Source organism: Colletotrichum phormii (genome assembly GCF_030913505.1).
Source record: "Colletotrichum phormii strain CBS 102054 chromosome Unknown BDP81scaffold_9, whole genome shotgun sequence".
NCBI lineage: Eukaryota > Fungi > Ascomycota > Sordariomycetes > Glomerellales > Glomerellaceae > Colletotrichum > Colletotrichum phormii.
Genome location: NW_026851451.1, coordinates 1478295 through 1502157, shown reverse-complemented (window position 1 = coordinate 1502157; position 23863 = coordinate 1478295). Strand labels below are relative to the sequence as shown.

The window sequence follows — 23863 nt, the reverse complement described above, 5'->3', positions numbered from 1 at the left end:
GCCGGACCTTCCCACCCTGGCCAACTCGACGTTTGATAAACCCGACGACCTGCCAACCACCCTAGCTTGACTCGAAGGTGAGACTCAGTATCTGATCTCCATTGAACACTTTCATCGACATCTGCCTCACCTTACCTTTTAACTAGAGATTCAATTGCAGAAACGACTCCAATCAAAAGAACAGAGAGGACGCACATACAAACAAGACAAACTCCAGCTACACAGACGCATCATCATCATCATCATCATCATCACACAATGGCAAGCCCCGAGGACTCCGTCATCTCCCTCGAGTACCGCGGCCGCGTCGCGCTGCTCACAATCGACAACGACCGCAAGCTCAACGCCCTCGCGCAGCCGCAGTACTACGACCTCGCGCAGAAGCTCCGCGAGATTGCCCTGCACGACGAGGTGTTCGTCACCGTCCTCACGGCCAAGGGACGCTACTTTTCTGCGTGAGTTTTTTTTAAATTTTTTTTAATACTTATCTGCGCTTTTCCTTATTGCGGTGCTGTACTTCTTTTCTGTGAGCCTATGAGTGAATTGGACCTCGGCTTTAATCTCAGACCCCGGCTGCACCTCGGCCGATTCTCATGAGAAACTCAAGCTGTTCATACAGCCCATCCCACCCTCTATACCCCAGCGCATCATCTCAACGAGAAGATGAAGAGAGACGGAAATCACCAATCACAAGCTAGTCAAAACAAAAAAAAAGAGGATAAATACTAACTTCGCTCACCACCAAACAGCGGCGCCGACGTAAGCATCGCCCGTGCCTCCCCCTCCGGCCCAGAAGCCCACAAACACTGGCTCCAATCCTTCGTCGCCTTCAACCTCAACATCACCCAAGCCTTCTACACCCACCCCAAAATCCTCGTCGTCGGCCTCAACGGGCCCGTCATAGGCCTCTCCGCCGCCCTCGTCTCCTTTGCCGACTTCATCTACGCCACCCCCTCCACCTTCCTCCTCACCCCCTTTTCATCGCTCGGTTTGGTCGCAGAGGGCGGCGCCTCCCGCGCGCTGGTGCAGAGGCTGGGCATCTCCAAGGCGAATGAGGCGCTGATTATGAGTAAGCGGATTTCGGCCGAGGAGCTGTTGCATACGGGGTACGTGAACAAGGTGTTTGAGACGGGCAAGGGGGAGGATGCGAGGTTTAGGGAGTTGGTGCTGAGGGAGGTTGATGAGAGGTTGGGGGAGCATTTGATTGGGGATAGTTTGACGGGGATCAAGGCGTTGATAAGGCGGCCTGAGATGGATGCTATGGATAAGCAGAATTCGCAGGAGGTGTTTGCTGGGTTGGAGCGGTTTATGAAGGGGATTCCGCAGGAGGAGTTTAGGAAGATTGCGAGTGGAGAGAAGAGGCATAAGTTGTGAGATTGCCGATGACGTGTAACGGGACTTTATAAAAATGTCTTAAGAGAGAAAGATATAGCACAGAATCTTCACCATGTCACTATGTATTCTCACAACTCGGCATATCGGCATATGATGGATTTCATCTACGCTCTATTCCATGGGGTATCTATATACAAACTTCTCACATCACAGAAGACCAAAAAGCAGGCTCGTCTTCTTGTGGTACTCCTGCGACGACTTGCCTATCCGCTGGCGCGCACCGTCGCCTTCCAAGCCCGTGTGTTCAAAGATCGTATCCTCCAGACTCGCCAGCTCGTTGTTTTGGCTTGCCGTGGGGGCATCGAGGTAGCAGCGGAGGAAAGAGACGTCGTAGAGCCATTGGATGAGAAGGTCGCGGCGCTGCTGTGCGAGACCATCGTCCACCTTTGCCGTTGCTTTTGCAGCGGGCTCGGTAGTCTCTATTTCTGGCTTTGAAGCTTCTTCCTCCTTTTCTTCTTTGTCTTCTGTGTCTGCGTCATCTCCCTTCTCCTCGTCGATAGCGTCTTCCTGCTTCTCTGTGTCAGGTGTCTCGGCCTCCTTATCATCACCGTTCTCCTCTGCCGAGTCCTTGACAACATCATCCGGCTTTGCGTCGGAAGCATCACCCGTGACATCCTCCGCGAGGTGCGCCTCCATGGCCTCGAGCCACATCTCGCCCAACTGCGTCCCAAGATGCCGCTTAATCACGCCCACGGCCACCGCGCTCCAGAGATCCATACCCGCATCGCCCATCTCCGTCGACACGTCCCGCAGGAACTGGAACACCCTAGGCGAAGGCTGCGTAGGCAACTCGGGGCTCCCCTCCCACAGCGGCCGCCCAACAACAGTTTTCTGCGTGAGCGCCCTGCCCTTGAATACTTCCAACGGCTGCGCGGCCACGGTGGTAGCCAGCCGTTCGTGTAGCGACGGGACAACCTCCAACCCGAACCTCTTGACGGCATCGAGCTTCGGCAGGCCCTCGCGCACGTCGCGCAGGATGCGGAGGAGGTACATGGCCACCCGGCCGCCATTCTGCGCACCTTCCTTGGACCGCCAGAGACCCGTGAGCTTCCCGTCCAGATCCACAAAGGCCTTGACCAGCGTCGCGTCGAGCTTCTCGTGCAGCGTCCGCGGGTCCTCTCTGCTGAGCAACTGCTGCCTCGCCTCGATCGTCTCCTCGTCCTCAATCTCATCAATGTCGTTATCCCACCGCTGCCGCTTGAGCTGCTCCACCACCTCGCCCACCTCGTCGATGATGTGCCGCCACGACTGGAACCCGCTAACGGCCTTGGATACGGCGTCGTTGCGGCCATGCAGCCGCGCAACGAGCTCTTGCAAGAAATGATCCGCGCCGTGGATCAGGTCGATATCGAACCCGCGCACGTTCCACAAATCGACGCCCTCGTCCGTCACGCCGTCCTGCCACGACTCCAGCGTCGCCGACACCTCGGACCCGACGAGGTGCAGCTTATTGACTTTGGTCTCGACGACGCGGAGCATGTGCCCGTTGACGGCGCCGCGCAGCTCGTCGAGCATCTCTGACGGGTCGAACCCGCGCGCTTTACCGCCCTCGCGGATCCAGAGCTGCAGCACGCTCGTCCGCAGCTCCGTGATGGCTTTAAACTCCGTCATCCGCTCCATCGTCTTCTTGAGCCCGTCGACGAGGACCTCGCCGCCCCGCTTCGCCCAGCTGAAGAGCATGTCTCGCGCCTGCGGGCCGTCGAGGTCGTCGTGCCGTACAAAGGGCGTGAAGAACTGGATCTCCTCGCCGCACCACCGCTCGTAGACGTCGAGGCGCAGGCACTCGAGTGTCTTGAGCGTTGCGTCCGCTAGTAAGGGGCTCTTTTTGAGGTTGGAGAGAGCGTCGGACAGTTTGAAGGGCACCAGGGCCTGCACGTCGAGCAGCGTCTTGGTGTATAGTGTCAGGCTCTTGAGCACGTCCGCGGTGCTCCTCTGCCGCTCCTTGTTGTCCTCGACGTCGAAGGCTAGCGCCATGGCGGCGCCCCGGACTCGCAGGAAGTGGTTGACGACGTCGCACGCGCCGGAGCTGGTGGCCAGGCTGTACGCACACAGCGCCTTGAGGACGTCCTGCTGCTTGACGGATTCGCCAGTCCGCTCCAGCAAAGTTTCAATGTTCCGCAACAGTCTCCTCCTCAGTCCACCTAAGCTCTTCTTTGCGGTCTCGACCGTGTGTCCGACGTCGCCGTCCAGCAACCCCCCCTTCTCCGCCTCCAGACTCTTCACCAGAAGCCGGCTCAGCACCAGCACCTTACTAGCAAGCACGACCCTATCACCCTTACTTAGATCCTGGCTGCCAACACCAGCGGCCCCAGAGCCCCGAAGCACACGTCCAACAACGAGCCCGCACGCCTCAAGCAGCCTCGCCCTCGCAGCAACACCGATAGCTCCGCCGCCGAGCTCCCCCGCGCTCCGCTCGAAGCCGCCTAGACCCGTCACCTTCTTCCCTACGACGCCGCGGCCGCAGCGCCCGCCCATGCCGCCGAGGACGTTCTGCACGGCGTCGTTGTCCTTGCGCATCTGGACGATTGTGTCGGCGGTGCCGAGGAGGTCGCGGTAGGAGCTGCCGACCTGGGTGCGCAGGCGGCTTGCCTTTTCGTCGATTTCGACATGGAGGGATCTGTGGATGCCGCGGATCTGGGGGAGGGTGTAGTTTGAGGAGAAGACTTGGGCGGAGGAGGTGAGGGTTGAGAGGTCGGGGGTCGCCATCTTGGGTGGTCGTTGGGCGGCTTTCGACGATGGTTCGGATGGATGGGTGGGTGGGGGGTCGTTATTGGTGGGTCGTTAGGTTCATTAGGATGTAACTTCGTTATAGAGTCGTTCTCGTAGATTTCTATATTCGCAGGACGTTTGCGCTGGTCTTGCGCCTACCTGGTGGTTGGCAATTGTAGATGTGTAGTTGGTATCTGGAGCTTGGTGTTCAAGCTGTTCTGGCCACATGGAATGGAAATTGGTGGGGCCAGCTTTCTCGAGCTTCGGGACCCTGCAATTAACCCCAGCTAACAAATCTCACTTACAGTGCCAGTCTCACTCCCTCACAATAAAACACTCACAACGGTGTCTCGATACAAATAAGTAGTGTACACAATACGCAATTGAGAGCACACTATCAAGAACAAACGCTTCAATATTTGAAGAAAAAAAAAACCCCCCCTTTTTGAAAAATTCAATTGTATTACGTGAGGGCGCCGACGACAACGTAACTCTACAATTTCCTCGCCCTGACAATGCCCGTCGTGATACCAGACATCTCACCCCCGTAGCCGCCCTTGGGCTCGCCTCCCTTGTAGACGGCCTTCATGCTCCTCAACTTCTTCTGCTTCTCCTCGTACTTCATCCTCTTCTTCACGCGCGGGTTGCGGTTCTCCTTCTTGCGCTTCGGCGTCAGGCCCTTGTTCTTCTCAATGGCGTACGTGATCTTGCGCTTGCCGTCCTCCCCGACAATCTCCTGCTCCACGATGCGGTCCGCCTTGCTGGCCGCCGCCAGCGCCGCGCTGTACGCCGCCTTGTCCGCCTTCTTCTTCTTGGAGGAGGCGGCCACCATGTCGTAGTACTCGTCGTCCCCTTCCTCGCGCAGCGCCGCCGCCGTCGTCTTGCCCCCCTCGTCGTCGCTGTCGCCGTCGCCGAGGTCGGCGCCGAATTTCTGGCCGCGGGACTCGGCTTCGCGGTTGAGGCGGGCCTGGCGGTCCCGGAGACGTTCGCGGTAGGGGATGTCGACGTCGCCACCGGCCGCGGCGCCGGCGTCGGCGCGCTTGTTGGCCTTTTGGACGATTTGCGAGGTGTAGAAGCGCAGACTCTTCTTGCGGGCGGCCTTGTCCGCGGCCGTCCGGGCGTCGAGGACCTCCTCCTCGCCAAAGTCGGAGTTGTCGCCCTCCTCGGCGGCGGCAGCAGCAGCCTTGGCCTTCTTGGTCTTATTGCTGCTCTTCTTGGACTGCTTGAGGAGGTCGTCGAGGTCGGCGAGCGAAGCCTCGATGGCGGCGGCCTTCTTCTGCGCCTGCTTGTTCTTGGACTTGGCCGCCTTCTCGAGTCGCCGCTGTCTCCTGATCTCGTCTCTCGCCGCGGCGAAGGCGTCTTCGTCCACATTGCCGGCGGCCACGCCGCTGATAGCCTCCTCGGCGGAGGAGACCTCATCGGAATCGTCAGGCCGTACCGGCGCGGCGTTCTTGACTTGCTGCCACGCGTCGCGGCACTCCAACAGCGTCTCCATGACGTCGTGGTCGCGGAGTTCGGCGGGGTCGAGCGTCTTTTGGGCTGTTGACCCGTCGCGTGCGGGCGATGTGAGGATGGCAAAGTAACTTGCCAGTGCGGCAACGTAGCAGCCGAGGATCCAGTACTTTACGGCCTCGAGCGATTGACTCGACTTGCCGTGGGCGTCTTTCTGCAGGATGGCCAGTTGCGGTTGCAGAGTCTGGAACTCGTTCACGAGGTGCTCGAACTCGGGGTATCTGCTCTGGAGGATCTTTGTGCGCTGTTCGGGTCCCATATCGTCCGTGATCTCAACGTCCTTGAGAACCTCTGTGACAACGTCCTGGTCCTCTTCGTCCTCCTTGGCGGCTGCCAGCCATTCGCCCTCGTCGAACAGGAAATCCTCCTCGGACATCTTGGCCAGCTTCTTCTGCTGCAGGCGCTTGGCCTCGGCCTCTTCCTCGAGCGCATCGGCCTCGGTCTCGATTTGGTCGGCATTGTAGTACTCCCTCTTTGAGGAACCCCACCAATTCGGATCGTTCTCGTCCTCCACTCCTTCACCCTCTTCCTCGGCCTCCTCCTCAGCGGCAGCAGTCTTGCCCTTCTTGGATTTGCGGGCGGGCTTCTTGGTCACCTCTCCGTCGGAATCGTCGCCGTCGCCGTCGTCGAGGTCCAGGATCTCCTCGTCCGAGTGTTCCAGGAACTGGTCCTCCTCGTCGGCCTTCTTTCTCCTCTTAGACTTGGGGCCCTCGTCGAACATGATCTTGTCGCGGTTCAAAAAGTACTCGTCTTCTGAATCGGCGACATCTTCGTATGTGGTGATGGGGCCCAGGCGGGCATCGGCGGGGTCGAAGTCCTTGGGGCCGGTGCGCGCATTTTGGCCAGAGGCCTTTCTCTTCTTCGCCATTGTGACCGACTCGTTGATTGAATAAGTCGGTTATCCAGGTGTAGGGGTGAGGATTGGAGCGAAAGTCGATATCGGTGGTGAGAATCGGGCGTTGGATGGGGCGGGATCGCGTGCTGCACTTTGACGGCTACGAAAAATGTTCTTGCGTCCGTCAAACGCAGAACTTTTTAGTGGAGATGAACTAGAAGGGGTGTTTCTCATTGGTCTTGTCCCTCATGCTAACAGTGGGGTCCATACCAAGTCCGTCCACGGTCAAATCGATGCAAGTCAGCAACATGTCACTCAAACAACGCCGTCTCAAGTACATGATTTTGTCTCTTCAATTGAGAAGTTGACGCAAATCTCTCAGATAAAATCTACGAGATTTTTGGATTTTTTCAAATAACATATGGCTTTGAACTCGAGCTAGCTCGTTGAGCTATGAAGGGTCTGAGACTACCTCACAGCTACACATTCGGTACTCCCTTGGCGGCGCAAGCTGGTTCAACTTGCTGAGTTGATGAAGAGCTACTTAGCCCAATGAATGGCAGGAACAGACAATCTTTGTTAACAGTACAGAAACCTCGGAATTCGTAAGATTATCAGCATTGCTGCAAATCGACATTAAGATGATGAGGGCTAACCCAAGCTGGCCGAACTGTCATATCATTCCGTCTGAACGGGCGCCATCAGCAGCCACTTAGACTCTAGAGGTACAAGGCACCCCACCAGGAACAGGGACCTGGATCCTGATGACACCAGCCAAACTGCACGCACCCTGGCACCCTACTGGACCGTGTCTACGAATACCTCACCCAAGGTACGGAAGCTACTCCAACTACAACGCCTCGCGTGTCTCGAGCAACTCATCGCCGACAAAGCCGGAATATAAAGCCACGACGGCTCCCTCTCTCCCCCTTGCCAATTGCCCTCTGCCGTCTTCTCTCCCAACTCGAGAGGTATGGACTACGCATCGCAAGCTCTCTGGATCGCCCTGCCCGCCCTCGCAGCAGCCCTTCTCGCATCCGCAATGGGTCTGTTCAACTGGAAGAATCACATGCCCGTCGATGGCAAGGTAAGCTCAATTCCTCGATCCCGCCCCCCTTTATTCGCACACGTATACTCACCTGCACCCTTCTCCAGACCGTCCTCTTGACCGGCGCCTCCGAGGGCATGGGCCGCAGCGTCGCCCTCCGACTCGCCGCAAAGGGCGCAAACCTCATCCTCATCGCCCGCAATGCCGCCCGCCTCCAAGAGCTCCTCGCCGAGTGCAAATCCGCCGCCAAGAACCCGTCCACCCAGCGCTTCACCTACATCACCGCCGACATCACAAAGGAAGACTACGCCACACCCCTCCTCGCCGAGGCCGCGAGCTGGAACGCCGGCCGCAGCCCGGACGTCGTCTGGTGCATCGCCGGCATGGCCTCCACCGGCTTCTTCACCGAGGTGCCCTTCTCCGAGACCCGCAGGAACATGGATGTCAACTTTTACGGCACCGCAGAGATGGCCCACGCCATTCTGCGCGTCTGGCTCGCGCCCGAGGCTCCCGTCGAGGATGAGCCGCGCCACCTCATCATGACCACCAGCGTCGTCGCCTTCTTCACCGTCGCGGGGTACGCACCCTACGCCGGTTCCAAATGGGCCATTCGCGGCCTGGCGGACACCCTCTCGCAAGAAGTTGAGCTCTACCCGCAAAACGTTAAGGTCCACGTCGTCTTCCCGGGCACCATCACGAGCCCAGGCCTGGAGAAGGAGAACTTGACCAAGCCCCAGATCACGCACCAGCTCGAGGAGCTCGACCCCGTCCAGTCGCCCGACGAGGTCGCTAGGGCGGCCATCAAGGGACTCGAGCGCGGGGATTACTTTGTGACGGTGGCGTGGCTGGGTAGCTTGATGAGGTGGAGCGGTCTCGGCGGTTCCCTGCGTAATAACTGGGTTGTCGACACGCTAGGCATCTGCCTCTCGTCCCTGGTCTGGATCTTTATCTTGCCCGACATGTTGAGACAGATTAGGAATCACGGCAAGAAACACGGTCATCCTGCAACTTATGCTAAGCCCCAGCCGAAGCCGAGTTCGTGAGGACTCGTGTTTGAGCTAAGAAAATGGAAGATAATTGATACCCCATAATGTTTATTATTCACAACTCCAGTATTCCACTATGAGATTGCCATATCTATCTGACACCCTACAAGACAGGGTCGGTGATTGACCACAGACTACGATACTGGATGACTTGGCCCTATGTCTATACACCAGTCTCTTTCGGCCGTTGATCAATGTGTCCATTGAAGATCTGCGACAGGTGCGTCTCCGTCCTGGCAGTCAGCGGCTGCAAAGCCGCGAGCAATGCCTGGTATTCCTTCCCCTCTAGCTGCGACTTGAGGTGTTCCGTGTTTTTTGCCCTGTTGTGAGAAGACGCGTAGTGTTAGCGAATTACAACCTATGGTCCGGCGTCGTATGACAGGGAGGGAGAAGGGAAGCGAGAACAACCCAGTCGAGGAAGAATTGCTCTTCGGGTGTGTTGTTCGCACTGGATTCACATACCGTAACCACAACGTCGCCAAACTCCTATCCATAACCTCCTCCAAAACAGCACAACTCTGCAACTCCCCCTCCCCAACCCCCTTGTCCCTCTGCTCCCCGGCAAGCCGTATCAACCCCCTCACAACCTCCTCCCTCCTCCTCTCCGCCGCCCAAAAGTGCACAACAGCAACCGCGCTCTCACGAGAATCCTTCCCAGGGTCATCATCCCGCTTCAACCAGCCGCCCGCGAGATCACAGTGATGCAGATCGTAGTCCGGGCTACCGACCCCTTGGACGGTCTTGAGGAGCTTATCCTCGTCCGCGAGGCGCATCTCGCGCTTGAAGACGTCGGTGGAGGTGTGGGGCCGAGGAAGAAGCCCGCCGGGTGGGTGTAGCCTTCGAGGCCCCAGAGGGTGTCTGGTTCGGCGTTGGAGAGGTCGTGGCCCCAGTAGTAGCTGTTTCCTAGGGGTTCGGTCGCCGAGACGGCGCAGAGGGCGATGAGTCTTTGTTTCCACTACAGTGGGAAGAAAGGGGGGGATGGAGTTAGCCGTGTGTAAGTGTGTGGCAATGCCTTGAGGACTTCAAGAGTCGAACTTGGCACACAAATGTGGTCTTACCTTTTCCAGAGAGCCATCTGAACCGACGACACGGGCGACTACGAAGAATAGGGGGCACGACATTCTGGCTCAAAGGTTTCAAGTGTAAGTTGGATGGGGTATAACGTCAATGGACGACTCTCTGTCTTAACACAGGCCCTGCCTCACAGACCACGGCCAGCTTCACATATTTAAGACTGCCATTCCCAAGAATTTCACATGAGCTCCTCATTCGGACGGTGGATTCCAACATTCAGTGAGTGCGGGGTGAGCTCTTGGAGTTGCTGTCTGGGTTTACCCCGCGGTTCGGCGTGATTATCTCCAACAGCATAGCCAAAAATAAAATAAAAGAATCAGTCCGTCCGGTGGCCCAAGATAGGGACCAGCTGCCCAACGGAGCATCTTTGTCTACGCAAGATCATCACCGGCCGTACTATCGAACATGCTTCTGGAAACCTATGGTGAGGAAGACGGCTTCTCGGGAATGCTTTTCCCGGCCCTGGGTTTCTGCCCATGCTGCATTGACTAAGGTCGGTCAGACCTTGATCTATTGGGCATGACAATACACTTCTAGTTGTCTGCAAGCATGCAGTCGACTTCGACAGCCGCTATCTTTGTCCAGAGCAGTGAGGGTAGATTGTCTGATTCTCGACATAAAAAATCCGCTTTAACGCACGTTAGGGATGGTATAGCTGCATTCAAGTAAAGAACATGTATTGAGACTTCTTCATAACTCTTGTGTCTAAACTAGGTGTATACTCTATCATAGCAACCCTCCTTTCTCGCCACTAGACTTGTCCATTCATGACTCTCAGGAATCTCAGAGTAAGAAGCCTTCCGGCAGGTCAGGTCCTGCGAAACAAGGGAGTTAGATCAACACCAACCAGACTTTCCCAAGCGCAGTCTACAGAAGAAACACTCACCCCAAATATGAAGGCTATCAGGAGAAGCTTTGGAATGATTCGGCGGATGCGAGCTATTCATTTGATCGCCGTCGACATAATGCTCAAAAATGAACTTGCTGGGGTCAAACCTGCGTGACGATCGTGTTAGTCGGAAGAAAGTCTCGCACCAAACATGCCAAACTCTCCAAATGCGCCGGGTAAAAGAGAGAGAGGAAGGAAACTCACCAATAGTCAAAAATCTGACTCCCCATAACATGCCTCCCCAACACCCCAGCAGTTCTCGTACCCTCGCTCGCGAAGCCAGTCATGCCCGAGAAACTGCAAGTCCGAGTCGTGGGTCTCGAACGAGGCGTGGTGGACGTGACATTTGGGGCCCTCGAAGAAGAAGAAGAAGGAGTGGTGGTCTACGAGGTCGTCGCCGCGGTCGAGTCGTAGGAAGACTGTGACGTTTCGTCCGGTTTCGTCGTGTACGAGCTGTCTCTCTCTGGCGAGTTATTTCTTTTTCCCTCGATCACGGGATGAGAAAGGGGGTTGTGGGTGATGAGGGAGTTTGCTTGACTTACGTCGCTGGGGATGAAGTTGAATCGGGTTGTGAAGAAGTCGTATGTTTGTTGGAAGTCTGTCACGCGTGCGCCGAAGTGGCCTAGTTTGTGTACCGGTGCCGGGCCCATAGACAAGTAAGTTTGACTGAACAAGTGTGTCTTCAGAACTAATGTAATCAACTTACCTTTGTCAAACCGCCGAAACGTGCCCGCCTCTCTATGTTTCTCTGTTGGCTAAGGCGATAGTCAGACTTTTAGAACGTCACAGTGGAATAGCAATGAACGTTCTCGGAGAGAAAAGGACTTATACACACAAAATTGAACTCTCGTTCTGGAAAACCCGTCGCCTTCTCCCGCATCACCTGTCCATAAACAAGGTGAAACGGAAATTTATCAACACCGCCCTCGAACGTCACACATCGGCCCCCACCAGGCGCCTTGCTCAGCTCATACGGTGCAGAAGCCCCAGGGAGCGTCTTGGACGCATAAAGAAGATCCTCCTTGGACTCGACGACAAAAGTCGCGCCGCCAAGGCGTCTTTGGTACCGGCTTCGGCGCAGAGGACGAAGGGTTCCGGGCCGTAGCCCCGGTAGTATACGCGGGAGGCCTCTACGAAGCCAAAGTCTCGGAAGAAGGCTTCGGCTCGTTCGAGGTTTTGGTAGGTGTAGTTGATGTGTGCTATTCGCACGAGGTTGATTTTGCGGATGGGAGCGGTCATCTTTGCTATTGTGGTGTTGGAGCTTGGTTGGGTGTTTGGAGGCAGGGATGGGGCGTCCTTGATCGGGTCTTTACACAATGAAGGATTTGAGGCAAGGGACTACTTGGAAATCTGAGTATTTGAATATAAATCTGGATTAGTCTAGGTTTTGTCTTGATTTCTAACGAATGGTATTGAATTAGCATGAGCTATCCGAGGTAGATGGAAGCACCGTCGTCAAAGACCGTGCCCGATCGATGTTACGGCAGACTGCAAGAGGCACTCCGCCAAAACACTTTTTTCATGCGTCAAAGCAGAAATCGAATTTCACAGTCACCCCACCACCGATTATTGAACTTTACACTAGTGAGATAAACCATAGATATGGTTTACGTAGAATTACGGCTTGAGATACATTATCGATTGAGTTTGTAGGACCCCGTACGGCGGTATATAAAATCGCGCACTACTGTAAACCATTATGAAAAGTCTTTCTTCTCATTATACCTTTATTATGGAGGCAACTACTGCCTTTTGCCCTCTTATGGGTAAAAGTCACTCTTTACTTAAGTTATCAAACCAGTGGCTAGCTTGTGGACACTGTGGTGTAGATCTACGACAACTTCCAGTCCCTTCCCGAGACGTAACCGAACCAATCGACCTTACAACGCCCCCTCGCAAAGCAATCCCGAGACGAACGATCGAGAACAATCCCTCTACAAGCTCTGCTCTTTTTGTACAACAAGAGCATTCGAATGTACAAGCTTCGACGTTGATGGAATCTCTTCTTACGAGTTCCCAAGAGCGAGAACGAAGTATTTAACAAAACTAAAAGGGGCAAAAGCAATCGCCAATGATTAATATCTCTATTACGTTGTATAATGCGTCCTTTTTCGAGAATAAACTGAACGGCTTCTAAGTAATAACTTATACCAATGTTCAGGTTATTAAGAAGTTTATTAGGAAAGTTTAGTTCAATCGCTTCTCGACCTTTACTTTATACTATGATATGATGTGGTTTATCATTTCCTATTTCATAATAAACTAGCAAATTCGTTCTACGGAATGGATAATATTACTTATTAACGTAAAGAATCCTTACGATATTTCCGAATACCGGTGTTACGGCCAGCTAGTCGTAGTGAGGTATGTTTGCAGAAGTTGAGGCTGCGGAACTGGTAACAGTATTCGTAGTCGGGGATAGCTTCAGGGAAGCTATGTCTGTAAGTCGTAAGGTAAGGGAAGGCTTCGGTGATCAATCGTAGTCTTATCAAAGAGGTTCTCAGGGAAGATAGCTGAAAGCGATCATAAGATCTGATACGAAGTTAATTGCTGAAGAGCTATGGGAAGTCTGTCCTAGAGTCCGGATCAAGTCCATCCTATATACAAGTCCATCCTATATACAAGTCCTGATTCTGAACATGTCCTTTGTGCTGGACAGTGTTCTTGCTTGGATATGTTGGATAGCTCATATCCTGGTTATCCAAGGATCGCTTGGATAACTCATATCTAACATATCCTTATCTCTTATTATCACGTAACTCGTACCATAGTTCTTCCGTTCCTAGGGTTTCTCTAATATTCCGTTCTAGCCTGCATATATAGTGCGCCGTAGCCGCCGTGGTCCTGCGGGGCGGGCCCTGTTCTTGGTCATGCATGTTGGGTCGTAACACACGGCCGCCCTAATATTAAGATTATCGTAATAAGAGTAATATAGGTGTATCTTACCTACAGTCCTCTACGGAGCTGAAACCTGGTATGCAGGCTTATACAGACCAGCCTTAAGTAACAACACCAATACCAGTAGTGGTACTACTATGCAGATAGCTACTATAGGTACGGGACAGAAGGGCCTGGTCCGCAAAGTCGGGAAAGTTATTTCAGCAGCGGCAAGGGCTATCCTACCTGTCTGGAGGACCACACCAACTAGCAGCCTCCTTCGTGAGGCTGGCCTGCCCACAGCAGAGGTTGCCCTCGAAGCAGCACGACTATGCTTTGCTACGCGGCTACAGAAGGTTGACCAACAAAATCCCTTGGTCCCAAGGCTCTGGCAGCAGGGGCGGCAACGGACAAGACTTCAAAGAACAGCTGGCCTCTTACCTAAATGCCCAAGGCCTTTACTCATACAGCCGCAATACCCCCCAGGCTCACAAGACCTCATAGCCCTAGAGCGTAAGGAGGATGCAGCTAAAGCCTTCCAAGCCTGGCTCAAGACCGTACCAGACAATCATACAATCGTCTACTCAGACGGCTCTAAAGCCGCTGATGGGGCCACGGGGTTCGGCTTTGTTATCTATCGCAAGAACAGACGTATAGCCCAGGGCTGCGGCCGCCTCGGCTTAGCAGAGGTGTTTGACGGTGAGGCGGAAGGGGCGAGGGCGGGGCTCCGACGGGCCCTCCATACCTCTCAGGGCCAGCCGATACACATCTGTATCGATAATACCAGTGTCATCCCGGGAATCCGTGGCAAGGTCCCAGACTCCTCACAAGCTGCCTTCTTAGAGATCCAGGAGGTAGCTAGGATATACGATATACGAACCCATTGGTCCCCGGGGCACCAAGATATTAAAGGAAACGAAGAAGCAGACAGCCTAGCTAAGGAGGGAACAACTCTACCAGTCCCTAGGGGCCAACTAGCTACTCTATCAGGTATCAAGTGGCTTGCTAAAGAGCGGCCAAGACGCTAATATAGACGATGGTGGAAACAAGAGGCAACTCCCCGCTATACCCAACTAGGGCTCAAGGCCACCCTTGCTTGCCCTCCTGAACTTGGCCTCCCTAGGGCTGCCCTTCATCACCTCCTCGCGGCACGGTCAGGCCACGGGGACTTTAAACAATATCACTGACGCTTTAACCACACAGAAGCACTACTCACCTGCTCCTGTGGATGGGTTAAGGAGGCAGACCATCTAGTCTACTGCCGAAAGACCCTAATGAGGAGGCAACAGTGGCCCACCCTCTACCCCTACAGCCGTCAGGAGCCCGTAGGACCTATAGGGTCCCTCGATCGCTACTTCAAGGGGCTAATCACTGACTCTGAAGGCTTCCAGGCCTTCCTCTGCGTGACAGACTTCTTCCAGAAGATCTGCCCGCGGTACTAGGAGATAGGTCATAACCTATCCTCCAAACGACAAACTACCTCTATTAAGAAACCAGATGGTTATAACGGAACTAGGGCACTAGTGGGAACTAGGGATGGATAGAACACATAGTAGCTCACGAGCAAGACTTGGAGGACGTTAGGATACGGCGTGTACTATATAGTATATAGCTAGAGCCTGCGACCCTTCACGCCACATACCCTCCGGGAGGTCTGCCGCAAGGGCGGCTGCGCCCTTGCCGCCATGGCGTTAAATATAAAACAAACAAACAAACAAGACTTAAGTAGAGCGCCGATAACCTTCTTACTACGCTGCTTGGTAGCGCGAGTGCGCTTACTGACCTTGGTAGGCGTAGGACGGGCTAGTATAGCTTGTTAGCTAACTGTAGGGGAATGTATGGCGGTGTGGGATAACGTACAAGTGGTGACGGTGCCGGTACGTAGGGAACACTCATATGCGGTGCTGATATACTGGCAAGAGTTGCAGCTATGGCCCGTAAAGGTAATGTAATCCGCAAATATTCCTTTACCCGCCTTGTAGCGAGAGTAAGACGTGGTAGCGGGCTGTACGGTGCCGTAGACCGTGGTCTAGATGGCGTTAGCCGCCTGAGTGCGGTTTACGGCGATGTCAGGGGGAATTTGGCGGCCCTTCTTGGAGATCTTGGGATTAAGCCTCACCCAGCAGAGGGGCTAGAGTGTACGGGTTAGTAAGGCGTCATAGGGAAGTGTAGGGTAGTGTACGACAACATCCTGGGTTCTAAGATCAACCAGCTTGTGGAACGTGCTAGAAAGAGAGGCTAAGGAGTTTGTAAATAATGTAAGAAACTGTAAAATAAGGAAGCTATTGTACGGAGATGTACGTATTGGCAAGGAGATAGGCGGTCATCTCCTTGGATGTAAGATCATCGGGGTACTTCGTAGGCTGCTGTACGGGACAGGCAGGAAGCTGTTCGCCGTTGACCTTGTCAGGAAGGCAGTCTTCTTGCGCCATCGTGAGTGTTGTATCCCATCGAGTGCCACTTGACGCCATTTTCGCCAAGGGCGGGGTAGAGCCAATAAGAAGCTGTAAATCTATTAAGTTAACTGTTGGATCTCTGAGCAGTCGGCAGAAAAGATGGATCTGGAAGGCGGTATGGGCACTTACAAACGGCCCTTTCACTTATATACCACTTCTGGGAGATCGTGGGCTCTGCCCACAATCTCCTCCTTCCACCTCCAGACGTAGCAATAATAGACCATTATTGACACTTCGTTCCAACCGTACGGTTGCCCTGCTGACGTGTATACCAACATTAACCAATAGGGTTACAGTACCTCTATTGCCTACATATTCTGCGTATGCCAGAGGTACCAGCAATCCCCTTGGATACATAAGGGTACGTTGCAGTCTAAGCAGCCCTTCCTCGTGTACTTACGCTGCGTGAAGCTATTCCCAGATATCTCGCCTAGTGCCTTGCGGGCCCTTAATGCCCTTGTATTACTACAATAAGAACAAGGGGAATTAACCTTCCGTGACCCCTTTGTATGGTGTTCCCATGGGATAGAGGTATTCCTTTTACTTATAGCCCGTCTAGGCCGTGACCTCTGCCGCCCTTATGCTAATGGTCCAAACTGCTGGATAAGCTGGGCTGCAAGTAGCTGACGCCAGCGGTAGTGGGTCTTCACCTTCTGCTACCTAGGGCTGCCCCGTAGCTGCAGTAAGAAGCTATTCACAACTACCACTTCTAGTAGGAAATTCCAGGCAATTGACTGCCAGCCCCCTCGACGAATAGGGTGGCTATATTGATAATAGGACCTCATCTGGTCACTCACATCAACCCCATTCATCTTGTGGTTGTATTCATCAATTGCCCTAGGGATTGGTAGGTCCTTGCGGACGTCTGGGCCAAAGACTTGCCGGGCAGCCCTCTTGGCAGTGGAATTCCCAGCTGGGCGGCGACGGCTGCGAACAACCTCCTCGCCGTTCTGGAAGACGGTTGATAGGAATAGTACAAGGGCATTATCCTTCCAGGTAAACTGGTTAACCTATTTACTAGTTAGCTAGGTAGGCTAGGCTGGGCTGGGCTGGTAGCTTACCTCCCCATCTAAAGTAGGGATACAGTGTACTTCACCCCAGGGAATATCCCCTCCTTCAGTCTCTTTCTCATCAACTAAGGTCTTATCTATCCCACTATCCTTTCGGCAGGTACCAGAAGCTCCAACTTGTTGCTTCCGTAGGGTACGAAAGAGCCGTATCCCATCGGGTGCTGATGGACAGCACTTTCGCCAAGACCATGAAATACCCACTATTTATCCACTATTACCCCGTATTTAAAGGGGTACTTGTCGATACGTCACTCATCCCTATGCTCTTTTGCCTATTATCATCACTATTATTACCATTTTGATTGATATTGTGATGTCTTCTGGTGATTCTGATACCTCTATTGCATCTAATGCTTCTATTACTTCTATACGCAGCTGTATAGTAGCTGAGGTCCACCCAGAAGACCTTACTGCTGCCTGTAATACAGACTGTACGCCCGAGCGCTGTGACGCAGCTACAGTCCGGCCCCACGAACCTCCGGCTACTCGGCATGGTCCTCCGGGCTCCTTCCGGCCCTTCAACGTGCCGGCCCGTGCCCAAGAGATACGGGGGCTGCCGGCAAGCCCGCTTGAACTGTTCCTCCAATACGTCCCGCAGAGTCTCGTGGAGCAGTGGGCCCAGTGGACAAATGCGATGCCGTTGTCTGGCCCTAGGGCTAGAACGTCTAGAGTAAATTCATGGCGGCAGACTTCAGTAGAAGAGATCTACCTCTTCCTAGGGATCTGACAGAATCCATGCATGCTCCTATGCGAGTCATGGACATAACCCATTCGGAATGGTCTGACCATCACGAAACAGGCCAGACTGTCATTTCCACCTGGTCCTAGCTCTGCAAGACTTATTAGGATAGCATTAGGCCCACAAGCCTGTGGTGATTCCATCCACTCTTTAGTACGAATAGACGCTCTTTTCTGCTCACTCACATATGCATATTCCGCTGGCCACCCTGACTAACCGTCAGGATCCTATTATATATAGGGATTCATAGGGAGTCTAGATTATCAACCTATTGGTCAACCCAGCAGCAAACGGAGGATCCTATCCACCTATTTACACGGTTTATGTCCCGGGACCGTTTCCAACTGCTACTCCAGCGACTACGGATATTCAACACTGCGGAATTCCAGCCCAGCCTGCAGACAACTCGAAAGGGCTGCTTAGATTGTAATGTACCGTTATGTATTAGCAAAGAAAATCACAATTGCCAACTTCCAAAAATGGTGCTGGTAATTGCGAAAAAAAAAGTTGCCCAATTGTACCCAATCGTACGGAGCACCAAGTTGATATTTTCAATTGGCAGATCGCGAATATTTGCACTAGCAATCGCGTATATAATTGGGTAATTGTACTATAGATGAAATAAAAAGAGTAGAAAGTGAAGTAATGTAATATAACGGTATGGTATGACGAAATATAATCGCATATAAGCAAATGGGGGGGCGTAGGCGGGTTACTTACCTCTCTTGAGGAATATTCGGTTGGGTGGGAAAAAGAGGAAATTGATCGGCAGTGGAAATTGGTAAGGCGGTATAGACCCTGGTGGCCCCACTTCTACCGCCCAGTCAACTGCCCTCACGTGATCTACGGCGCCTCCGGTCGCAAGCAATTGCCATATTGTACGGGATTGGTAATCATATTCATTTATACGTAGGGCGCGTATGGCACTTTAGCGTACTTAATTGTACGGCTACCGTAAGTCTACTGAGAAAAAGTGTTTTGGCGGAGTGCCTCTTGCAGTCTGCCGTAGATGTCCACCTTTGGAGAAAATTACCCCGACGCAACAACAGTTCAGTCAGAGACTAATAGCCCGTCGCATCTGTCCGCGGAACGGAAATACTCATCATGCATCGTTTCATTCGAATTTACGACGCATTGATACTGCGAGATAACCGAACAAATTCTTTTTTGGTATATGACGGAATTTCCTTCGTCGTCATCCATTGTGATAACATCGTTCGTGGGAGAAGCTCCGTGTTACTTCCCATCGCCACTTACAGTAGTCTTCATTACCAAATGCTAAACAACTTCTCCAATTGAAGCTTTCTAGATGACGATCCAGGAAAAAGCCACAATGAAACCGGCAAGTGCAGATAGTCAATCTCGCGAGGGCAGCGGTGATTCCGCAGCCCTCGAGACCGACATGCTCATCATCGGCGCAGGCCCTGCTGGGGCTTCGCTGGCTTGTTTTCTCGCATCATACGGTTCGTTCTGGATACGCTTGTTTTAAAATGGGAATCATCTTGGACTGACATGTGTCTTGAAATAGGACTGAAAGGAATCATGATCAGCGCAAGTCCCGGGACCGCAGATACCCCGCGGGCTCACATCACGAACATGGCAGCTCTGGGTATGTTCTAGCCTTCCGCGTTTCTGCAGTAGGCTGTCTTCGACATTCAAGAAGAGAAGCCTAACATGTTCTCAGAATGTCTCCGAGATATTGGTTTGGACAAGGAACTTCAAGCGATTGCGACGCAAGGTCATTGCATGCAACACACGCGTTGGTGTTATAGCATGGCTGGGGAGGAGTTTGCGCGTATTCCTTCATGGGGAAGTGATCCCAGAAGAAAGGTATGTTGTCAACAAAGGGCTATCTTCTTCTCACCCGACAAAGATATCTGAAGATGACTCGATTCCTAGGGTGACTACGAACTTGCGAGTCCCTGTGACCACGTCGACATACCCCAAACCGCTCTAGAACCAATCTTGGTCCGACACGCAGCCCATCACGGCTTCGTCGTCAGGTTCAACACCAAGCTCGTATCCTGGAGCAAGGAATCTTCTCCAGACGGAAGGTACCTAGCCACCGTCTGGGACATGGTCTCCAAAATCCACTACACCATCCGGACAAAATACATCTTTGGGGCAGACGGCGCCCGAAGTCTTGTCGCAAAGACCCTCCAACTACCCCTGGTGGCAAAACCTAGAGGTGGCCTGGCCATCAACGTCCTGGTCAAAGCCGACCTCTCTCATCTGATGGACCACCGGAAGGGCAACCTGCATTGGTTAATGCAGCCCGGGGTCGATCATCCCAGCTTCGGCTGGACGGGCATCGCGAGGATGGTGAAGCCATGGTTTGAGTGGATGTTTATTCTGTTCCCGACCAAGGAGTTTGATGCGTCGGCTGAGGTCACGGAAGAGGCGTACAAGCAGCGTGTCAAAGAGTTCATCGGTGACGATACCGAAGTCGAGGTTCTCTCCGTCTCAAAGTGGTTCGTCAACGACATTGTTGCCGAGAAATACTCGGAAGGGAACGTGTAAGCAAGCCCGATACAACTTCTCTTTCGTACATCTACTGCTATATTTCAGAGCTGACGAGAAACCTCCAGATTCTGCCTCGGCGACGCGGTCCACCGCCACCCCCCAATGAACGGCCTCGGCTCAAACACCTGCATCCAAGACGCCTTCAACCTAGCCTGGAAAATCGCCCACGTCGAAAAGGGCTCCGCCGGCACCGCTCTCCTCGACACCTACAGCGTCGAGCGGCAACCCGTAGGTCTCGGTATCGTGGCCCGCGCCAACGAGGCCTTCCGAGACTACTACGCCGTGTGGCAGTCCCTAGGCATGCTGGAGCAGACGGCAGAGGAACGGAGTGCAATCTTTGAGAAACTCTCGCATACGACGGACGAGGGCCGTGAGAAGCGCCGCGCTTTCCGTGAGGCTATTGGCCGGACGGCTCACGAGTTTCATGGTCTTGGTGTTGAGATGAATCAGCTTTATTCCGGGCCGGCGATCTATGCTGGGGATGAAGATGGGCCTTACACGCCTTCGCCGCAGGAAGCTGAGGATCCTGTTGCGTATTACGGTCCTGGCACGTACCCGGGCCGCCGAGTACCTCATGTATGGCTGAACAAGGCGGTTCCGAAGGAGCCTGTTTCGACTATTGACCTGGCTGGCAAGGGTGGCTTTACCATCTTCACCGGCCCAGGCGGAAGTCTTTGGCGTGAGGCGGCTGCTGCGGTTGCGACTAAGCTGGGTTGCGAGATCAGGGTCCATTCTATTGGTTTTCGCCAGGACTGGGAGGATGTTTACTATGAGTGGGAGCGCCTTCGCGGGGTTGAGGAGTCGGGTGTTGTCCTCGTTCGGCCGGACCGCTTTGTGGCGTGGAGGCAGAGCGAGGTATCTGCTGACTTGGATACGTGTGTTCAGAAGCTTGTGCGGGTGATGAAGACCGTTTTGCTCCGTACTGATGAGTGACGGGGGCTCGGTGCCGGAGATGTAGTTGAGCTAGAGACATCAGACCTATTTATACATCATTTTCCTCATATTCCAGTGTCTCACCAGCAGACCCTAATTCTTCCTCCGTCCTCGGAGTAGACGTCGGGGCGCCACTTAGCCGGGTCTAATAGTACCCGACGTACGCGCGCCCCGCGTCCCAGTAGAAGACCTGAGCGCCGTTCTGCTCCCTCTGGTTTTGGCTACTTGCAGATTTCCACTCTACCACGCCTTGGCTGTCTACTTTCTTGTCAAAGCCTATTCCACACCGAATATAATGTAGGAGAGCGGAACGGGTGAATGAGAGATAGAAAAGGGACCGGAAGCTACTCAATTCTCATAGTGGCCACAAAATGTCCCATTCTCTTTTGCAGTTTTCACGGCCGCTGTCTTTGCGGCGATTTTGACGACCGTTGTGGCTATTTGGGACCTAGAAAGCCGATCGTGATCACTGCTACATTTTACTTATACGAAATCGGTTTCCTTTTATATGTGTGTGCTCCCTAAAGTACCGATATATCACATGAAGATAAGCGACGCGTAGGATAGCTGTTGGTTCACGGGGTCGTATACGACAAATAGTGGTAGCAATTATCACTCGTCTGTTGGTGATCCTATTGCTTGTTCTTCTTCTTGTTCTTCTTACATTGTAGGCAGGAGTCGGTCGAAGTAGGTAGTGACGGCCTGGGTGGTTGCCCCACCTTTATCCGGCCGTGATGACTAAGCCAGTTGTCCCACTTCGCCCAGGGCAGGTGCCAGCCAGCCCATGGTACCTGCCTATTACTCCTTATCAGCCTTTGCTGTTCCAACAGAAAGACATTGTCAGAGTGTCAGATTGCTGGTCCTGAATGGGAAAGAAGCGATTGATGTGTGATTGGAATCGCGGTAGTTTCTGGAACTAGTTGTAAGACTATATGATGCGGAACTAGAGGTGTGTGTCTGTTACAGCAACATTTAAAGCCCTTCAAAGTCAGAATGTATGAGACTCGAGTGAACGTTCAGCTTCAACAATGCATGTAGGCGCGGGTAGGTGATGTCCTGTCTTGGCCGGCACTTGAAAGTTAGGCCGAATATCAGTCCGCATTGAGACGGTAGGCTAACTACGGAATAATTATCGACCAACACAACCAAGTTGCTGTTTGGACGAGGCCTACTCCAACGACTCTTAAGATGCTTTCCGCTGCGCAGCCAAATTTGAACAGATATTACCACGAGTTGGTGTCCCGTCTGAACTATTTCACCGTACAGACGCCAATCAGGCAAACCTTGGATCCGTCATGTTCGCACGAAAGGTGTTCTGTGTCACCGGTGCCGCATCGGTAAAGCCTCCCGACCTAACCCGGTGGTCTCAATACGTGCTTCAATCATGATTTCCTAATGTAATAGCTAAGTGGTACAATTTTCTAGGGCATAGGTCGATCAACGGCAGTCATACTAGCGCAAAGAGGTGCCGCTGCTCTTGCGGTCAGCGACGTGAATGCAGCGGGCCTAGATGAGACCGTGAGAGAGTGTAAGGTCTTCTGATGCCAAGTCAACGTAGTTACATCGCAAAGTTGGAGCAATTGTTGACAATCAAGCAAAGGCGAGAAAGCTGGAGCCAAAGTACTAGCTTCCAAAGTCGACGTCCGCCACGACCATGAGGTGAAGTCCTGGATCCAAGAGTCTTTCACCAAGTTCGGGAGACTCGATGGGGCCGCCAACGTCGCTGGAGTCGCTGGTGGGACTGGATCTACAATCATCGAGACAATCGTGAGAATCAAACCCTCCTCTCCAGGGCATGTATCTGCCGTGATCGGTGTACGCTGACGTCCTAGGTTCGCAGGCTCAAGAAGACTGGGACAAGACCATAGGCGTCAATCTCAACGGAGTCCTTGACTGTATGCGAGCTCAACTGCCACTATTATCAAAGCCAGGCGGAGCAATCGTCAACGTTTCGAGCACGTCCGGTCGAAAGGGTCTACCGCATAGCGCTGCGTACGCGACCAGCAAGTTTGGCGTCATTGGGTTGACCGAATCAGCTGCTGGGGAGTACGCTAAGGATGGCATCCGGATTAACACGATACTACCGTGAGTGGATTTCTCAAATACTGTGAAACTTTGTGCATCCTGACTGAAGGGTTGAATCAGCGGGCCGGTCGATACCAAGATCTTTCGAGACGGCGAGGCATTGGGACTCTTCGACTCGGACATGCTTTCCAAGGACCTTGCTTCGCCGCATGGGTCAACCCGACGAGATAGCAAAGGTCATCTGCTTTCTCTTGAGTGAAGATGCCTCATACGTGACAGGAGGTAAGCTTAGCCCCGCTCTTGGTTTGTATATCCGTGATTGGCGTGTACTTACAGTGAATAATAGCACACTGGAATGTCGATGGGGGCTATCTGGCTTGCTAGAGGCATTGACGACGGTCCAGTATGCTATACACTTCTTGATGTCACCTTCCTGGCCTCCCTATTCAGTCAGCGTTTCTTGTCTACCAAGCGATAGAGGCGCCTTCGAAAGCCGTCATCATGTGCGTGCAGAGAGCGGAAAGCAGTGTCTAGTCCATGTCCCGAGGCTGTGTGGTTGAGAAGTCGGAAGGTTCTGGGGGCCGTATTCATAAGTTTCAAGTTTTTATCATTCAAAGAACATCGTCTTTGCAGTGTTTTCTTCTTCCGTCAACGTTACGAAGGAAGCATATGGGGTCTTGAGGAATCTATTCCTTCACCACCTGACTCATGATTCGCCTCCCGACTCTATCC

The 23863-nt window shown here is 53.3% G+C and overlaps 9 protein-coding genes across 9 annotated transcripts; 4 read left to right on the top strand and 5 right to left on the bottom strand.

The window, feature by feature from the left end:
* Window positions 1–258: 258 nt before the first annotated feature.
* BDP81DRAFT_319025 (enoyl-CoA hydratase/isomerase) lies at window positions 259–1374 on the top strand (the record flags this gene model as incomplete). Its single annotated transcript, XM_060584406.1, has 2 exons — window positions 259–455; window positions 750–1374. 2 exons carry the CDS (start codon window positions 259–261, stop codon window positions 1372–1374), a joined length of 822 nt encoding a protein of 273 aa, XP_060445958.1.
* Window positions 1172–3769, bottom strand: BDP81DRAFT_427295 (uncharacterized protein). Its single transcript, XM_060590344.1, has one exon. It carries the CDS (start codon window positions 3367–3369, stop codon window positions 1543–1545), a length of 1827 nt encoding a protein of 608 aa, XP_060445957.1. The 5' UTR covers window positions 3370–3769; the 3' UTR covers window positions 1172–1542.
* An 828-nt stretch (window positions 3770–4597) lies between these two features.
* On the bottom strand, window positions 4598–6484 carry BDP81DRAFT_318177 (Sas10/Utp3 family protein; the record flags this gene model as incomplete). Its single annotated transcript, XM_060584336.1, has 1 exon — window positions 4598–6484. One exon carries the CDS (start codon window positions 6482–6484, stop codon window positions 4598–4600), a length of 1887 nt encoding a protein of 628 aa, XP_060445956.1.
* An 815-nt stretch (window positions 6485–7299) lies between these two features.
* On the top strand, window positions 7300–8820 carry BDP81DRAFT_427291 (short chain dehydrogenase). Its single transcript, XM_060590343.1, has 2 exons — window positions 7300–7538; window positions 7607–8820. Exons 1-2 carry the CDS (start codon window positions 7425–7427, stop codon window positions 8540–8542), a joined length of 1050 nt encoding a protein of 349 aa, XP_060445955.1. The 5' UTR covers window positions 7300–7424; the 3' UTR covers window positions 8543–8820.
* BDP81DRAFT_481071 (uncharacterized protein) lies at window positions 8709–9778 on the bottom strand (the record flags this gene model as incomplete). Its single annotated transcript, XM_060594952.1, has 4 exons — window positions 9604–9778; window positions 9334–9500; window positions 9189–9265; window positions 8709–8830 (listed from the first exon to the last, which is right to left on the bottom strand). The coding sequence occupies exons 1-4, from the start codon at window positions 9664–9666 to the stop codon at window positions 8709–8711; spliced, it is 429 nt and encodes a 142-aa protein (XP_060445954.1). The 5' UTR covers window positions 9667–9778.
* Window positions 9779–10402: 624 nt separating this feature from the next.
* On the bottom strand, window positions 10403–11747 carry BDP81DRAFT_460883 (Glyoxalase/Bleomycin resistance protein/Dihydroxybiphenyl dioxygenase; the record flags this gene model as incomplete). Its single annotated transcript, XM_060593702.1, has 6 exons — window positions 10403–10434; window positions 10506–10615; window positions 10732–10961; window positions 11051–11174; window positions 11342–11535; window positions 11595–11747. 6 exons carry the CDS (start codon window positions 11745–11747, stop codon window positions 10403–10405), a joined length of 843 nt encoding a protein of 280 aa, XP_060445953.1.
* A 2989-nt stretch (window positions 11748–14736) lies between these two features.
* On the bottom strand, window positions 14737–15817 carry BDP81DRAFT_394017 (uncharacterized protein; the record flags this gene model as incomplete). The annotated part of the gene is made up of 6 exons (XM_060587892.1): window positions 14737–14823; window positions 15169–15188; window positions 15246–15414; window positions 15448–15516; window positions 15568–15610; window positions 15687–15817. 6 exons carry the CDS (start codon window positions 15815–15817, stop codon window positions 14737–14739), a joined length of 519 nt encoding a protein of 172 aa, XP_060445952.1.
* A 3235-nt stretch (window positions 15818–19052) lies between these two features.
* Window positions 19053–21106, top strand: BDP81DRAFT_449386 (FAD binding domain-containing protein; the record flags this gene model as incomplete). The annotated part of the gene is made up of 5 exons (XM_060592399.1): window positions 19053–19113; window positions 19179–19259; window positions 19335–19480; window positions 19550–20166; window positions 20239–21106. 5 exons carry the CDS (start codon window positions 19053–19055, stop codon window positions 21104–21106), a joined length of 1773 nt encoding a protein of 590 aa, XP_060445951.1.
* Window positions 21107–22401: 1295 nt separating this feature from the next.
* Window positions 22402–23515, top strand: BDP81DRAFT_460881 (putative short chain dehydrogenase/ reductase; the record flags this gene model as incomplete). Its single annotated transcript, XM_060593701.1, has 6 exons — window positions 22402–22443; window positions 22532–22634; window positions 22734–22873; window positions 22947–23191; window positions 23325–23413; window positions 23478–23515. 6 exons carry the CDS (start codon window positions 22402–22404, stop codon window positions 23513–23515), a joined length of 657 nt encoding a protein of 218 aa, XP_060445950.1.
* Window positions 23516–23863: the final 348 nt, after the last annotated feature.